Genomic DNA, 19126 nt, shown 5'->3' with positions numbered 1-19126 from the left:
AACCTTTAGGCAAGAGCAAATAAAAACCAGAGTGAAATGTAACTTCACACTCATTAATATGGTTATAATTATGAAGACAGATGATAACAAGTGCTGGCAAAGATGTAGAAATTGTAATTCTCAAAGATGGCTACTAGAAATGTAAAAATGGTATCACCGCTTTGAAAAAATAGACTGATAGTTCCTTTAAAAGTTAAACATAGATTTACCATATAATGCCACTAATCCTCTCTTCATTATATAGAGAAGAGAATTAGAAACACAGATCCAGATAGAAATGGAGGTGTACACCTTTAAATTCAAAATTACTTAGGAGGCTGAGGCAGGAGGGTCAATAAGTTTAAGGCCAGCCTCGGCAACTTGGTGAGATCCTTTCTCAAAATAAAAAACAAAAAGGGCTAGAAGTATGGCTCAGTGGTAAGAGCATCACTAGATTCAATCTCCAGTACTACAAATATATCCACACAAAATTTTATATACAAATACTCATAGCACTATTATTCATAATAGCCAAAAAAGTAAAAATTCACATCTTGAGTTAATAAACAAAATGTAGTAAATACATAAAATGTTTTTCTGTCATAAAAAGGAATAAACCTTGAAAATATTGTGCTAAATGAAAGAAACAAGATACAAACAGCCATATACTGTATTCCATTTGTTTGAAATGTTCAAAATAGGCAAATCTATACAGACAAAAAGATTAGTAGTTGCTAGGGATTGGGGAAAGGAAGAATGGGAAGTAATTGCTAATGGATTTTGGGGGTGGTGATACTGTAATTAAATTAAATTTGGTGGTAGTAATTATATAACTTTGTGAATATATCAGTGCTGAATTATATATTTTTCAAGGGTTACTTTTATGGTATGTCGATTATATCTATTTTTTTTAAATGAAAAGCATATAAAACTGGTATTCCTAGTCCTCTTACTTGCTTATTTAAAAGATGATGTCCTATGTGCAGCACAATAAGCAAACCAAAAGATGATTTTTTGAATGATTTCATTGTTCCTTAGGCTATGCCATCATTTATTTTCTTACTACTTGAATTATTCTTTTTAAATATAGTTAGGAATAATTGATGAATAATACTGAGCAATGATAAAATAATTCCTAGGGTGATAAAAAAGCAAGATGCTTCAAGATATAAGAAAAATAAGAACATCAATGCCTGTAAGGTACTGTGGGTTTAAATTGAGTGCAGTGGACCAACCCATATGGAAATTACAAAGTAGGATGAATTTTATTCCATTTCTTTTTTAAATAAGAAGTTTTAAAAACTAAAAAAGAATAAAAATTATGAAATAACAGACTTTTACAAATAGTTAGAAGTATTACACACACACACACACACACACACACACACCCCTCTCAGAAACTATACCTGGGTCCCCTGGAGCCTGAAGCATACTGAACTTAAGGAAGTAGCATCTCAGCTGAGTTTTGAAAGACACTTATCTCTAGAAATGAAGGTGGAGGTGAGGACACGAATGGTGGGACTTATACATTGCAGGTTTGATGGCCTAGAATTGCCCACTGGCTAACAGTTGTTCTATCTAATACAAGAAGTGATTGAGGGTCCTAGACCACATGCATTGTGAGCTCAGAAGTTGTAAGGTCTTTAACCTTGTTTTTTTTTTTTTTTTTTAAGAGAGAGAGATTTTTTTTTTTTTTTTTTTTTGGTAGATGGACACAACACAATGCCTTTATTTTTATGTGGTGCTGAGAATCGAACCCGGGTCACGCCCATAATAAGCGAGTGCTCTACCGCTGAGCCACAATCCCAGCCCCAAGGTCTTTATCCTTGATGAAGACTGTCTTCACCACATACAGACAGCACTAAGCATTGCTCAGGTTTCTTCATTACTTCATTATTTTTTACAGAATGCTTTCCTTTTCTGATGCAGGCTACTTACCAAAAGCTGCTACCTCTGTACTTCCCAAGGTCACTAAAGGAAGAGAGTCGATCATTGCCATACCTTCCTGCAGATATTGGAAATGCAGAAGGGGAGCCTGTGGTACCTGAACGGCAAATTAGAATAAGTGAAAAACCTGGTGCTCCAGAAGGTAAGTTCTAGAGTTCTATCTTTTCACTTTCCTTCTTAAGGAAGTTGTGTACTAATGAAGCACCAACCACCAAAGAGGTAGGAAGTCCAGTTTGACCTTTGGGAAACTCTCTATTAGCATGACCCTAAGATCAAGACCAGTTTTGAAGTTTCCAGTCTTATTTTTAGTTAAAGAAATTCATTCTTTAAATTTACCCCAAACATTCTCAGACTAACAAAGTTTATAGTCTCATTAAGGACATTGGTGAGACAGTGAAGTACATTAACCATTAACATCTAAAAATTTTCAACAGCTTTAATAGTGTCCCTACATTTCATATGTAATGATAAATAATAAGACAGGACTACTATAATCATTTATTTTGTGTTGTCAGGTTTTGTGCTCAAGTAGTAATAGGTAGAGCATGTTGGGATGGGAGCCCTTCCGAATATTCAGTACTGACAGCTCATATGTACAAAAGGTCATAAATGCATTGTATGAAGATATGCTCTACACATTTCAATGCTGGGACCTGATCTTAAGAAACAGCAGCTTAGGGGATTACTGTAAGATACCTACCATGAACAATTTTGTAAAAACAATATAAACACCAAGTTAGAATCTGTAGAAAGCTTCTCAGCTCCTTTTTATCACATTATTACATCAAGTGGAGGGAATTACAAGTGGCCTCAAATCACAAGCTTTGCTGGACAAGTAGCTATGCACTTTGGAGGACCCACTAATAAGAGTAGATCTTTGAAGTAAGGCCAGAGTCATTTAGAAATCCTCATCCACCACTATAGCATATAATTTTTCTTCCATAAAATGCATATAGTGAGATAAGGAGTAGGGAACAGCAAAACCAATTTGAAATGGCATGTCTGAATAGTAGATTAGAGTAACTCATTAGCCAAAAGGTTCCCATCTCAAAGAGGTTTAATTTGCACTTATATCTTAGAAAATATTTTTACTTTATAGAAGAGGCCTTAGTGTTCATAAATATTTTTTAATTACATTGTTAGATGGGTTTCACACATATATGTATCTGACTGTATTTGAGGAGTTGAAGAAAGATTAATTTTGGGTAAGTTTTAATTAAAGTAGGCCCTTTCTTCTAAGTTGTTGACCAGTCACAGTTTGAATAGCAGTGAAGGGGAAGTAGAGAAGTCCCAGCTGATAGTCTACCAAGCTGAGATTCAAGTGGTGGCATTACCTTGGGAAATTGTATTGATCCAAGGTGTATTGATCTGTTTTTGTTATTAACAGGTCTAGTAAGACAGTGGCCACCACACCAAGAGATGATTGTTCTTTAGTGAGTGGCTTCTACTAGCCAAATTCATAAGGATCACATAGATAGATCAGAAAGTTTGCTTATTAATTTGTAGTAAGAATTATAACTCCTAAAAGCAAAAATCATTATTTTGGTATGACCAGCATAGAAATTACAACTGATACTAAATTACAACTGTAATATTTCTTAATGAATATGGATCATATCCTGTGATCCTGTTCATCCATCTTTGTTAGAGTGTTAGCTTACAAAAGGGTGGGGATTATGTGCCAGTCAGTCAAATATGTCTACCTTTTGATGCTTTGGCATAAACTATCTTTGAAGCCAAATAGAGTCTAATTACTTCTTTTTGCTTATGATCACTTTCTACACTCATCTTGATTTGATTTCACATATTCCATTTCATTATTTCAGTTCCACAAATGCCTAAATCTTACTTCAGTTTCATTCTCAAAAACTAACATTAAGCCATTTTTTGAGTTCCCTAACAGTTATTCCAATCACGGCATTCAGTCTGTTTCATTTACTGTCTAGTTTTGTCCTTGGCTCTCTGTTGATAGTAGGATTTTTGTTACAGACAACCAAGAAGAGGAGGATGAAGGCTTGGGAGTCGATCTGTCTTTCATTGGCTCTCATGCTTTCGCTCGAATGGAAGGAGATATTGATAAGCAAAGAAAACTGATCCTTCAGGGACAATTATCTGAAGCAGCCCTGCAGAAGCAGCATCAAAGAAAGTAAGGCAAACCTCTCTGGACTGTTAGACACATGAGGAGATGAGAAACAAGAAAGGGACCTGACATCTGCTGAAAGGTTTATATTCGTATATAATGTGTTCTCCTTATTCTTCCTGACAGTTCAGTGAGGAAGATACTATCCCATTTTGTAGATGCAGAGCTGAGTGTTAAGTAATTTATCATTGGTCACAGTTAACATGTGGTGAAGCCAGTGGTCAATTGCATTTCTGATTTCAGAGCTCCTGCTCCACCTGCACTAATTGTAATGCCTGCATGTGACGTTATAGTCTAAAAATAGAAATTAGGAAGAGAAAGGCAGTTGCAAAATTTTTTACTCTACTTCCTTTTAATTAAAGTTCTGTTGAACTTAATAAGAGTTTTATTTCTCCCCAGCTTATCCCAAGGATCTTACAAACATCTAGCATATTCCATTGTTCCACATATTTCTAAAACTAGATGCAACTTTTGTACTTTTAAGCTTTTTCAAAGATTAATAGTCTTAGTAAAGCTAGCTGCTTTTTGAAAAATTTAAAAGAAAAAAATAATAAACTATAAATAACTACAGTTCATTACCTTATAGGGTAACATTTCACAAACTTAGAGAGCATTAAATAAGATAATATAATGAGTTTAATGCAGTACCTAGTATTTGTCAGGCTCTTAAAATTGGTCACTGCTATTCTCTTCAATACTGAACAAGTCATGGTATATTTTTCCTTTGAGCTTTGCTACTGGACTACTCTCATCCTTCAGAATCCTGTCCATTTGCCAGGCTTTAGTTCAGAAGCAGCTGCCTCTGGAAACTTTAAAGTCTGGAATAGATGTCTCCTCCTGTATGCTTTTTCATAGCTTATACTTACGCTTACCCAAAGCATAGCATAGTATTTATTATACTGTTTTGTAATGATGTATGGATGTTGTTATCCTCAGTGTATAAAATGGGAGTTGAACTCAACGATCCCTGGAGACCCTTACATAATTAAAATTTTATGTCTCCTTAGTCCCAAGTATTTTTCCAATTTTATCTTTAAAAAACAAAAGCAAATTTGCCACTAGGGGGCAGCAGTGAATAGCTTTTCCAAAGGACACAGTCAGGATCAAATAATTCTATGGTTTCTAAAGTTGGTTCTGTAAGAATCATCTGGCAGATAGTTTTCTTTAAATCCAGAGACTGTATTTCCCCTCACATGACTGTGACCTATGTATATTTTAAAACATGTTCACATCAATCATGCTTTATGCATTGCTAATGGATCTTTTTGATCTCAGATTCCCTTTGCACTCTTACAAATTGTTGAGGACTCCCACAGAGCTTTTGTCTACATGGGTTGTATCTGTCAATATTTATTGTGTCAGAAATGATTTATTGATCCATTAGAAACTAACCTATAACCTATAATTTTTTGAAAAATAACTTTTTCATCTAGTGAGCATACCACTGTTTTGGATTTCTTTTTTTTTTTTTTTTTTTTAATCTTACAAATATTTTGGTGTTTGACATAATAAAAAACATCTGGATTCTCATATTAGCATTCAAACTATTACAATAAGTTGTTTTAGATAAAAGTATATGAAGATAATCTGACTTCACCTAAGTATATACTTGGAAAAGGACAAAGAGTATTTTAATAATCTTTTCACACAAACGGGAATATATTTCTTTGACACTGCACTAGAATTTGACAAATGGTAGTTTCTTAAAGTTCAGTTGTGAGATCCAAGCCCTATCCATGAATATTTGTACTATGATTAAAATATGTTGTTCTATACTGTACTTTGGACAGATTTTAAAGTAGGAATTTATAGCATGACTTTATGACATAATACATAAGTCATTTAGAAAATATTGATTCGCTGAAATATTCAGATCTTCTAATATTGACACATTTCATTATATAATATCAAAATATATTTGCTAGTATCAGCACCAGCCTCATTAGAAATTATTGAGGACTTTATTAAGAACTGTCAAGCATGCCAATACAGATTTTCCAGGGTATTTTGTGTGTGTGTGTGTCTGTGTGTCTGTGTGTGTCTGTGTATATATGTGTATTTTGTGTAACCATGAGTCTTATCATTGTCATCAAAAACTGCTGGTTATTTTTCTTGAAATAACAGGATTGTTTTATTCATTTTTGAGGCAACAATTCATGTTGTATGACCAGTTTGTCAGCCAGTCTTTGAAGTCAGTGATATTCCATGAAAAAAAGTAGCTAGTTCAACTTGCGGCTCAGATAACCACATAGTGCTTTTCTTCAAGACATCCACATACTTCAGTATCCAGAAGTGCTTTATGTGTTCTTCCCATTCTGTCACACATTAATATTAAAAAGATGTTCTCTGCAGTTGATTTAATAAAATTATTAACTTTTACTTTTTATCAAAGACATTCGTATATGAAAATGGCTTTTCCCCCCATGAATATTTAGCATTGAAGAATCCAGTGGCTGCCACTATAGTTTGGTGCCACTGCCTTGATTTGTGCAAGGTTGTTACCAGCCATTTTTACCCAACAGTTGCTTTTGCATTGACAGTGCTAACATCAGCACAGTGAAAATGGAAATAATGTGTTAGTATTGTTATGAAAATAGTTTTAACTTTGCAACTTGCTTATGATGTCCTTCAGCATCTTCAGACCCATCTGAAAACACACTTTCCTGGTTTGTGGTCTCACCAGTACTTTGTAGTTGGAAAGAATTTGGGGAAGCATCTGGTACAGTTGAATTCATAGTCAACTGTAAGAATCATCAGAGGTGCTTGTTAAAAGTCCATGGACCCCACACCAAAACTCCTGAATCAGAACCTTTATGAGAAGGACTCAAAAATCTTCCTTTTGCAGCTTCTTATTACCTTGTATCCAAAATCATTGATCTTGTGTGACCCCTTTACATGGAGTAAACTGACCCAACAGATGGCTGACCATAGGTACAGCTGATTGAGGAAGAGCCTTCAAAGTGGCCATTTGTAGCATACCTCCCTTCTCTATTACCTTCTTTAACCCATTTACATAAAGTTCAGGGTTTTAAAAGACTAAAGATTTTTTCTGTTTTTGTTATATTGTTTTGTTTTATTTTGTTTTTCTATTCAGAAAGAAAGAACTACATAGTTACCTTTCTCAAATCAGTCAACATATTTTCTCTCTCACATAATTACATATCACATACCTTTTTTATTTCTTCATAAAGTGGTACAAATAACCTTTGAGCTGGTTTCTTATCTTTTTTTTTTCTAAAGAGTTGATTTGTTTCAAAATTAATCAGATAAAGGAAGCCACTATTAAAATGAATATATATTTACTGAGTTCACACTTCCTGGAAAGGAGTCCCTAGAAAAGAGATAACTTCTAGGAAGAAATACATATTCTATAAAACATTGCCCTTTGTGCGGGTGGAGGGCCTTGATCTGGAGGGGCAAATGTGTTACATAGTGACTTTTTCCATTTGGTTCTGGGAGACATTGGCCACTTATTCTTTAAGATAATATTCTAGGTACAGACTTAAATAAGGTAGTCCCTGATTTCTGAACATTTGAGTCACCCACACCTACCTTCAGATGCCAGTGGCTTTAAGACACTTTGAGGCAGACGTTCTGAACAGCCATCAGAGTTGTGCATGTAAGTTAGCACATAGTTGTAGCACAGCCTGTGGATCCAAAAGCCTTAGAGCAGAAAACAAAGACAGAGCACCTTTGCCATTCAGTTCCCTTGAGTGATATGCAATACCTGAATCAAGCAATTTCTGATTTCATATTTATGTGTGTGATGATTGAAGATGAGGTCTTGTCTTATATCTGTAATGCAGAATACTTATAACTGATGTTAAAATAAAAACTTGAGACGAAAGAGATTTGTTCATTCTAGCAAAGAAGGATTCATGACTCAGGCAACACTCAAAACCAGAAGAGGTTCAGAGAGCTTTTCTCTAGCTGTGTGAGCAACGAGCTTTTATAGGCCCAATGCAGAAGCAAAGTCAGTTACTTAACTGTCGCCTTATTTGGATATGATCCATCTAGTTGGCAGGTTGTGATTGGCTGAAGTTCAATTTGGTGGTAGTGATGGTGATGGTGGTGGTGGTTGTTTCTCCCAAAATTAATCAGATAAAGGAAGACCTCTTAATTAAGTGTGGGTGTGCCTGTGTAAGGGTTCCTGGTACAGAAACAAACCCAAGGCAATGACCTGCTCATTTTGCTTTAACAGTAAAATAAACAGTGCTTCTCAAAAATGTGAGGAGGTCTGTGAGTTCAAACTATTTTCTTATTACTAAACTTACTTTCCCTTTTCAGTCTCATTCAGTTTCAGTGACATTTTCTGGAGGCTGCTTAACCTGTAATGTAGGCAATAAATTAAATGCTGAAACAGATAAGAGAATCTAGCAGAAATTAAAGAGATTTATAAAAATTAAGAATATAGTTCTTTTCCTTAAACACAGCTTTTTTCATGATAAAGTTTTCATTACATAATAGGTTTTTTATTGTTTTTAATACTGTAGAGACAAGTAAGATATATTCCTATCTTATGGGAATATATTAGAATGGAAGCAGACATTGTAAAAAGTAAGTAACTCTTGTATTGACAAGCAGAGAAATTTGGGGAATACAAAAAAGGATGTAGTTATTTCTGCAAAGCTACGAGGGACAGGCCTGTACTCCTTACCCCACCTCCCACCACCCCTGGTTTCTTTCTCAGCATACATATTTGATTGATAGAGTCTAGACTTCTTTTGGGTTGCTTGTCTCATTCTGTCTTATTACACAATTGTCTTTGTAATATGTGTCTCATATATTCGTCATTAAACTCTCTGAAGCCAAGAGTCTTTTTTCATCTCAAGCCTCAAAAATAGTTGCGTAATAGTCATGTCTGTTATTTCATTCAGCAAAGATTGAGTCCCTTCTTGTATCCATGAGTTCCACATTTTCAGGTTCAACCAACCACAGATAGAAAATGTTCAAGGAAAAAAAAGTTAAAATAACAATACAACAATAAAAAGTAATACAATAAAAAGTATACAATATAATAAAAAGTAAGACAAATAAAAATACAGTACAGCAACTACTTACATAGCATTTACATTGTATTATAAGTAATTTAGAGATAATTTAAAGTATACAAGAGGTTATTTATAGGATATATGCACATACTACAGTATGTTATATGAGGGTCTTTAGCATCTACCACATTCAGCTGTTGAAGTAGGCCCTTGATACCCAAGAATGATTATATACTTTGAACTAGGACCTTTGGTACCCATAAAATATTTAATAAATGTAGATATATTTTTCTCTTTAGGCTTATGGAGATGATTTAATCATAAACCAACTAGAAAATGGTAGAATTATTCTTTTTTTAAAAAAAACTCTATGCTGTTATTCTCTCATGTTTTTTGATATCATGATTGCCATGTTTTGATATTGTGTATCCCTTAACAGATTAATGTAGCTGCTAGTAATTTTGTTCTTTAACCTTTATATTAAAGATATAAGACATTATATTAAGCAAAATAAGCCAGGCAAAGAAAGATACATACCACATGATCTCACTTATATGTCAATCTAAAAACGTTGTACCCATAAAAGCAGAGAGTAAAAGGGTAGTTACCAGGGGCTGAGGATGGGGAGTGGAGCTGGGGAGAAATGTTGATCAAAAGTTACAAAATTTCTCTGAGGCAAGAAGAATGAGTTCAAGAGATCTATTGTACTATATAGTGACTATTACTAAGAGCCATGCATTATATACTTGAAAATGGTTGAGAGTAGAATTTTACGTGTTCTTGTCACGCACAAAAAAATGAATAACAAGTATGTGAGGCAGTAGATATGCTAATTATCTTGTTTTCATCATTCTACAATGCACACATATATCAAAACATAATATTGTACACCATAAATATGTACAATTTTTATCAATTAAAGAATATGGGCTGGGGATGTGGCTAAAGCGGTAATGCTCGCCTGGCGTGCGCGAGGCGCTGGGTTCAATCCTCTGCACCACATAAAAATAAAAAATAAAGATGTTGTGTCCACCGAAAACTAAAAAATAAATATTAAAAAAATTCTGTCTCTCTCTTTAAAAAAAAAAGAATATAAAGTTTTTGAAAAGGAGAAAGAATAGTGGAATTGAAGACTTAATGTGTGTAACCTAGGAAATTAATATGAAAATATGGAATAGTTCATATGAATTAGGGAGAATTACATAAACATAGGTCTTTTCTTGACTTTCAAATTATATATTTTTTCAGTTATATTTTAAACCAAAATTTAAAATTATTGTTTTTGACTTCAATTTCCATAGATTGGCAAGTCACTAAATTTAAGAAGGGAGTCAGTAGAACTAATGCAATACTAAGTGTGTTTTTCAAAAATAATATAAAACTAGCAGGCATAATTACTTATTAATTATAATCTATATGTAATAGTCTTCCTGTTAACTATCCATAATTGTGTGATTGTAGTTTATAGCTGAAAGGTGTATCACATAAGCAACATTTTTTTCAGATGAGGAAATTGAGATCTGTAGAGGTAAAAGGACTTCAGTAACACTACACTAAAGCAATAGGATTAAAATTAAGGTCTCCTCTCTCCCAGTTGAGCTCTTTTTGTTTGTTATTGGATATTGCCATCTGTGACCCAGACATTTCAAAATTGTTTTGATACATTTTGGTACCTTGAAAGCTACAGTTTGGAGGGGGTGGGGAACTGAGCTTTCTAGAAATCTAGAGACCCAAATTCAACTTCAAATTTAACTGCAACATGAACTGGCCACAACTCTAAGACTGACTTGACCATTAATCTTTTGCAAGTCTTCTCCCTCTGAGACCTTTACTGTTTCTTCTAGCTTTAAAATCCTCCAGGCCAAAACCAAATGTGATCCATATGATCTTGTATCCATACAATTAGTTTGATTAACCAATCATTAAATAAGCCTTGACTTCCCTACACAAAACTACCTGGCTCTCTTGTCGTCCCACATTACATGTGTAGCACTTGCCTGTTTTTCTCAAAAATGAACTCCTCAGGGCAGGGATCCTATTATCTCTTAACTATAATATTCTCAGTAAAGTAAACACTCATAAAACTTTATTGAATGAGTGAACATCAGTTTTAGAGATCTGGCATTGTTTCAGGCTTTCTCTATTTGAATTTTTGTAGTAAAGGAAAATAATAGTATTTTTAAACAGTGTTAGTTCAGGTTCTTGATAGCTTAGCCATTTATCCGTGTAGTCTTTATTTGATCATAAGGATTCTTTCAGTTGTGTAGTCTGAACACCTTGTTTTCTCTCTAACTCACAATTAACATACAATTCTGCATGATACAATGGCCTCTTTAACTCCTTCCTCATTTTAATAAAACATTAATTTGGGGGATCAGGGAAATATAGTAAAAACTGGTCCCATTTGCAAATCAATTTGCAAAAATTTATTTTAATCATTTTCTCTTTTATTTGTGTAGTTATAATCGCTGGCTATGTCAAGCAAGATCTGAGGATCTGTCTGATATTGCTTCTTTGAAAGCCTTATACCAAACAGGTAAGCGTAATTACTTATATGATGACTTATTCTTTTCATGAATTAGGAATCCTACCTAGCTTGCTATTTGAGAGTTGATTTTTCTCTATTTCTTTAGTGCTAATGCAGATAGTCTATGGCCTTTATCTAGATCTTAAAAATAATGTACCAACCTATAACATTTTCAACTTATGGTCCTATATTGCCAACTTTATTTCTTCCTATTGTCCTTTTTCTTTAAAAAAAAAAAAAATGCTTTTATAAGTATCTTATACATACTTGCTATTACAAAATTCAGACCTTACATAAATATATAATGACAACAGCAAAAGCTTCCAGATTTCCTTTCTTTCTTAATTATATTTCTTTTTCTGACAGTACTCATTAATTTTCAGATTTGATCACTGTTTAGTTTTTCCTAGATCACTGATGTTGTTTAAAGTTGTGGTAAGCTTGAACAAAATGTTATTTATAAAAATATCATAGACTATCCCTGATTTAAAATTTTTAAGAGGTCTTATCTTAAAAGTCAGTGCAGTGATCAAAACCACATAAAGCTAAAGAAGGAAAGAAAGAGAAAAAATGTTGTTTTGTTTACAGTAAGAGAAATCTAAAGATGAAATTTGAGAAACTCAGATTTCTTGGTTGTCATTCTTTTAAATATGTGTGGAATATTTTTTATGTAGTCAGAGCCAGGACAATAATGAAGTTTCTGGGTGCTGATTACATTGTCTGTTTCTAGGTGTGGATAACTGTGGTCGAACAGTGATGGTGGTAGTCGGAAGAAACATTCCTGTAACATTGATTGATATGGACAAGGTAAGCTGTAAAAGAGGTTCTCGTTCATAAATAGTGTTGATTTTTAAAAGAAGTAGGATATGAATTGGGAATCAAGGCTAAAAACATGGTGAGGCTGAACTGTGTATCAGGGAAGCAGCCCTGGTTCTGTGAGTGAGCTGTATTAAAGTACTGGAAAACTGAAATATGATCTCCAAAAGCATGACTGCTCTGTTTTGGATATAACTGGCAAGTGTTTGGTTGGACCATTCTGTATTGTAATGGTAAAATCAAATTTAGACTCTTTTGAAAAAAGAAAATTAATACTTGGCTGTCTAAAAGAGAATAAAACAAAAACAGTTTACCCAAGGTAGCATAATTTCATAATCCATTCATTGGAGGTCAAGGAACAGAAACAGATGATTCCTAAAAGAAAAAATAGCTGACAACTGATAAATAAAAATAAGATACTCAAACTGATTAGTAGTCCAAAAGAAGTGAGTCAAAATATCTTTTGTCCTTTTGAAAATTAGTCAAAACTTGTAAATAATAATGTCATTAAAGATGAATCAACACATAAAAGTGATCACACCTATTGACCCAGTAATTCCATTTATGAGAAATTGTACTAGGAAAATAATTTAAAGTACGGAAGTAAGTGTAAGCCCTAAAATTGCCGAAAGTGGAATATTCAGGTAAGGTATGATTAAATGTATGAGATAAATATATAGATTTTCTTAGAACATCAGTTTTATTAGAAACTACAAAGGAGAAAAATAACTTTAACTGATCAATAAGTATTAACCACACAAAAATTATATACCTAAAAATACAAAATTATATATAATTGTAAAATAAAATTCACTTTTGCAAAAGCTAATAAGTATTTCAGCTAAGCCCTCAAATTCTTCATCACTGGTGTTTGAAGGGAGAAAAAAATGTGAAAGTATTGAACCTGGAATATTATTCAAAGGTCCATTTATAGCAAAAAGTTATAAATTTGAATTTAAATTATAATTAATTATCTAATGGATTATTGTGACACATTCAGAAATGGAATATTCTATAACTCTCAAACTGAATGGTCATAGAGGGGAGTACAATAGAGAAAGGTTTACAACATAATATCAGTAGGAGAGAGTGTGCAGTAAATTGTATCTAAACTGATATTGAGTTTTTGTTTTTGTTTCTTTGTTTTTTTTAAGCATTAAGGTAAAAACTGGAAGTAAATATCTCAAAATGGATTTTGCTGTTTGGGAGAGAATTTATCTTATAGATTTTTTCATCATACCTTTTTATAATGACAAAAAAGCTAAAGATGGGGAATTTGAAAGCAAAGAGAGGTATCCTAATAGTGCTGGTTTGGGAGTAAAAAGTGGACAGAAAAAATACAAAGAGGAAGTCTAGTAAGAGGAGAAGTAGAACTTTAAAAATATATACACACACAGAGAAAAGGCCCAACTGCTGAAAACTACATTATTTAATTTCTATTTACAACTATTTGTTTTGTGTACTTATTAAAGAGTATGACACACATTCTTGAAAATAATGTGACTAATACCAATTAAAATTTAAATCCCTCTGTTTGATTTTGGTGTGTACTTGCATGGTAGCCTGGATATTATATAAATTTCATATACATAATAGATACATTGTAAGGTCCAAACCAGGCAACAACTAGAAAGATACTGTATTTTCTTAATGCCCATCTCTGTCGGCTCTGATAGCAGTTGGATCCTATTCCATGTTAAAGCCAAGGTCTCATCTGAGGAGGAATTGGAAACCAGCCTGTTCTATGGTAATCCTTTTGGTTGTTACCTCTTACCTTCCTCCTTATAATTGTTTACAGTTAAACCACTGTGTCATACCAGCCCTGCTCATATTGGGTCTCTGTTTTTGTTTTTAGTGTTTTCTTACATTTCTTGTAGTGGAATACCTTTCTCTTTTCAAACTGTGTCAAACAAAATTTTAGTCTTTTTGAGCACTAGAAATGCTACCCAACCTCTTGCTACCTACCATCGAAACTTGTTCCAATTTTCTCATTTAGATCAGCATTAAAAATGCTAAGAAATTAGCCCTTAAAGTGAGTCACATAAAGCACTAATTATATTCTTTTATAGTAATCCTTTGGTTACATCAGAGCCATGAGTCTATATCTGAGTAGAGACTACAAGGAATTTGATCAAATCCAGGCAGAAAGTTCAAGAATTGTTAAAAGTCTAGAAATTCTACTTCTAAAGATTCTGATATCTTTATTCAAAAGAGAAGAAACCTGGTAGTTGACTCAAAAATTCTTTCCAGGGGTTGGGGTTGTGGCTCAGTGGTAGAGTGCTTGCCTAGCACATGTGAGGCACTGTGTCCATCTACAACTAAAAGAGAATTAAAAAAATAAAAATAAATTTTTTTCAACATATGAGAAGTTATTTCACAAGACATAGACTGTTTATTCTCTTCTATTGGGGGATTGTACCATAGCTTTTGTAAGAATTACTAAATTCTGGGATGATTCATTTTCCTGAAGATATTTTTAAAGAAAATTGATGCTCATCACCCTGGCCTGTTCATCTGCAATGACTGGGGCATAGATTAGTCTTTGGGTTTTTCCCTCTCTCGGCCTCTGTAAATAGACTACTGTGCAAAATGATCATTACTCCTCCTTTTTCTTCCAGGCTCTCTTATATTTTATCCATGTAATGGATCACATTGCTGTGAAAGAATATGTGCTAGTATATTTTCACACACTGACCAGCGAATACAATCACCTGGACTCTGACTTCCTGAAGAAACTCTACGATGTTGTTGATGTCAAGTTAGTTATTTTTGTAAATTATAAAGGGAGATGTAGTTTCTTTATTTTCTAGTTTGAAGCAATAGCAAACATTCTAATGTATTCTATGAAAGGGTATTCATATGAAATATTTTTATCATATAAATTAGTTATAGGCCCTCTTTAACAGATTTATTTTGCATTAATTGATTAAATGAATTAAATAAATTAATTAGATTTATATGTATTATTTTCCCACTTTTAAATACCTTAAAGACGATTGGGCCAATCTTTGTGTAAGTAATAAAAACTTACTGTTTATTTTTATGGTGTATCATACTTACCAATATATACTTATGTAAACATTATTTGATTTGATCTAATGATCCATGAGATTGTTAGGAGAAATGCTTTCTGCATTTGAAAGATAGGAGAATATTGACATTCTGAAAGGTGAAGTGTGCTGTCCAAGGACTCACAATAGTAAATGCAGAGTTTGGACTTAACTACCTACTAACTTGGAGCTGGAAAATTTATTTATGTTAAACCATATTACCCATGAAATGACAATTGAAAATTTAATGGAAAATATATATCACCCCTCTACAGCAAGATCAAATGTAATGTTTTAAACTTTTCTCATTAATGTATTTCCAAATAAAAATGGCACTTTACGCTCCTAGTAACTATTTTGTTATTTTTAGCATCACAGTGTCTTCATGGATTATATTTTACAATTAGGGTACAAAGAAGGAAAATTACCATAAATTTATAGCTGTTTTGCTCCTCCCATTAAATCTCAGATTAATTAACAATATTAATGTTTTCATTATCTAATAAATGCAGTCTTAACCTGCTCTGAATGTGAGGGGTGTGTGTGTGCGCATATATGTATATAAATGGAAACTTAATGCTGCTCTCTTTGTCCTTCTGCCACTAACCAGCTCTTTAACTTGGAATAGGCCTCAGATATAAAAGGAACAGTTTATACTATTTCTCTGAAGTTCTTACCAATAGCCTCATGTGACTCAATAATAATTGTTGAACTGTTGGGAAAAAAATCTCACGCACACCTTTTAGAAAAGCTAGATGAAATAGTGGATAAGTATGATTCTGGAGCAGTATGGCCAGGGCTTATTTCCTGGCTTTACCATTGGATGGCTGCATGACTTTAAGAGGGTTAAAACAGGCAATAATAGTACTCATCTCACAGAATTATTACAAGTATTAAGAAAGAAAGCCATTATACTATATGTGGGATATCGTAAACTCCGTTGAAATATGACCATGGAAACTTCTAGTTTCTAATTTTTGCTGTAATTTTAAGTGGTTTTAATGTTATTTAATTCTTATATCTGATTCCAAGTGATTCTATCACTATATAAAAAACAGCACATGATAAATGTGTTAAACATAAGTTTATTTAATTTTGTGTTTACCTTTAGGTGGTAGGGTCTCTCTCACAGCCCACAGAAACTTGGTGTTTTCTGTAAAACAGACATTTTAAGTGATGAAATATTCTCAGAATTTCACCTAAAATTCAATACACAGAGTTGCTTCTAAAATATTTTTAACCTCCCTGAATATATTTATATATATAAGAGTTAATTTCTGTAATAGTGACTAGTTTTAGGAATGACTTATATTGACCCTTTTGTTTGTTTGTTTTGGTTAGATACAAGAGGAATTTGAAGGCTGTTTATTTTGTTCATCCAACATTTCGTTCAAAGGTATGGTATTTTTCTTTTTGGGCTAACTTCTAAATGCACTGCATGCTCTGAATATTAAGGTAAAAAGTTTCAGCATTTTACTTATTGCTGCCACCTTTGTAACTGCTAATTGTTTGTTTGCCCTTCCTTTTTAATTGATCCCAAGTTGTGGTCCTAATGTTTTGGTTGTGTGTGATGTTAGTATCTTTTGGAGCAACCTTTTAAGCCTTTAACTTCTCAACCTGTGCCTCTTGTTGCTCTTTGTTCATCTGGACTTTGCTCATGCTGTCAATATGGAATATACTTACTCCTCTGCTTATGGCTGAATTCTGCTTTCCTTAAGATCTTGGTTCAATAGTTATTGTCTACACAGAGCCTGCCTTGATTAATCCTATAGGTAATAAATACTCCTGCATCATATCCCTTAAAGTCCCATAGTCTTCTATCATTGTTATGCTTTTGTTCTGACTATTTAATTCTCTGCCTTATGTTAGCTTGCAAGATCCATGTGTCCTAGAATATAGCTGTCTTGCTCACAGTTTTATTCCTAGTATCTGATCTGACACCTTAACTTCATCAAGACATTTAGTCCCTTGGTCCTTTTACTTTTTCTGAAAATGCCATCCTTCTTGCTTTTTATTCTTCCCTATCTATCCTAAAACACCTTGCATCACTTCAGACTCTGTTATCAATGCCTAAACTAACCTGTGACCTCTTACTCTTTTGTCACACCTGCCCATGAAACCTCAGCTTGACCTAATCCATTGCTCTGCTTTCTTTACTTCTCCGCCTGAGTTGAAGAACACTGGTGGAGAAATCACACAGCATGAGGAGTTGCAGTCTTGACAGACTCAGAGTTGCTTTCACTGGTAGAGGTATTTTGGTGTTTCACTGGACAGAATATTTCATCTCCTCAAGTCCCGTCCTACCAGCTTTTCCGTATTCCCAACAGGTAGCTTTCCCTCATTCTCAATCAAGAAATTGAAACCATCATAGATAACTTTCTGCCTTCTTCCTCCCAACTCAAACTCACCTGCCATCTGTTTCTATCATTGCCTCCCTTTTCCCTTTCACCAAAAAAAAAAAAAAAAAAATGTGCTCCTTCTTAACAATGGATACTGCTGTGCTGTGTGCTCTGGCTCCCATAGTAATAACTTTAGCTGGTTTTTTTGAGCACTTACTATCTGCCAGTTCTTTCCATGCATTATCTTGTTTAAGCCGTACAATGTTTCTAGAAAATAGAGAGTGGTAGAATTCCCATTTTACACAAAAGGGAATTAATATTTATATTATGAGATTCCCACAAGGCCCACAAGGTGACCAACAATGAGTAGTAGCAAATACTGGCTGAATTTGAATCTAGGCATTTTAATCTAAGAGTATACACTCTTTTGTTGTTGTTGATGTTGTACTCAATCACTGAGCCGCATCCCCAGCCCTATTTTGTATTTTTTTAGAGACAGGTTCATGCTGAGTTGCTTAGCGCCTCACTGTTGCTGAGGCTGGCTTTGAACTTCCAATCCCACTGCCTCAGCATCCCAGAGCCGCTGGGATTACAGGCATGTGCCACTGTGCCCAGCCTCTACACTCTTAACTACAGAGTGTTTGTTTCCATTTCTTTGGAAATATCTCTTCAGCAATTAGCGTCTTTCTCCTCTTTCACTTTGCCAGATCTAAATCACCAACTCTTAAACATGCCACAGCATCTGTTAGTCTGTTCCCCTTGACAGCCAGAACTTATTAGTTAATCTATGATTTGTAGTCACCATCTCCATTTTTCATACACTTTAAATTACTCTGATCTGTTCTGATCCCATTGTGCCAGCTAAAGCTGTTCACACAAAAATCACTGATAATCAGTGTTACTATATCCAGTAAATGCTTTTCTGTCTTTATGTTACCTGCTTTCCCTACAGCCTTAAATGGCTGATCACTTCTTCTATGAAACAGTTTATCTTGGCTTCTTTGAAACTTACCTCACCTGGTTCTCCCCGCTTCTAGCTGCTCCTTCTCAGTCACTTTTGTGGACCTTCTTTCTCTACTCATCCTTTGAACACTAATGTTCCCAAGACCTCTGCCCTCACCTTTCATTCTGTATCTTTTTGTCATCTCTGTGTTTTCAGAAACCCTTCAAATTATATGCAATCCCCAATTACATGATGAGGAATCCTAATGTTTAGAAACATGGTTTGAGATGACCTGAGTTCTAATCCTTGCTCTACCAACCACCAGTTTATCATCTTAGGCACATAGTGTAATCTTTCTGTGTTTTACTTTCATCCTGTATGAAATGGAGGTAAT

At 33.9% G+C, this 19126-nt stretch overlaps 1 protein-coding gene across 3 annotated transcripts in view; it reads left to right on the top strand.

Annotated features, from left to right (window-relative positions):
* Window positions 1-19126, top strand: part of Gdap2 (ganglioside induced differentiation associated protein 2) — a 53884-nt gene that overhangs the window by 23689 nt on the left and 11069 nt on the right. For all 3 annotated transcript variants that reach the window (XM_027940294.2, XM_071618231.1, XM_027940295.2), the window contains exons 7-12: window positions 1909-2068; window positions 3916-4072; window positions 11517-11593; window positions 12315-12391; window positions 15019-15158; window positions 16792-16846. In XM_027940294.2, the coding sequence (XP_027796095.1) occupies window positions 1909-2068; window positions 3916-4072; window positions 11517-11593; window positions 12315-12391; window positions 15019-15158; window positions 16792-16846 (666 nt within the window). The remainder of the gene's footprint in view (window positions 1-1908; window positions 2069-3915; window positions 4073-11516; window positions 11594-12314; window positions 12392-15018; window positions 15159-16791; window positions 16847-19126) is intronic.

Source organism: Marmota flaviventris, chromosome 10, assembly GCF_047511675.1.
Source record: "Marmota flaviventris isolate mMarFla1 chromosome 10, mMarFla1.hap1, whole genome shotgun sequence".
NCBI lineage: Eukaryota > Metazoa > Chordata > Mammalia > Rodentia > Sciuridae > Marmota > Marmota flaviventris.
Note: the sequence above shows the minus strand (reverse complement) of the source record. Positions and strands in the feature narration are given on the sequence as shown.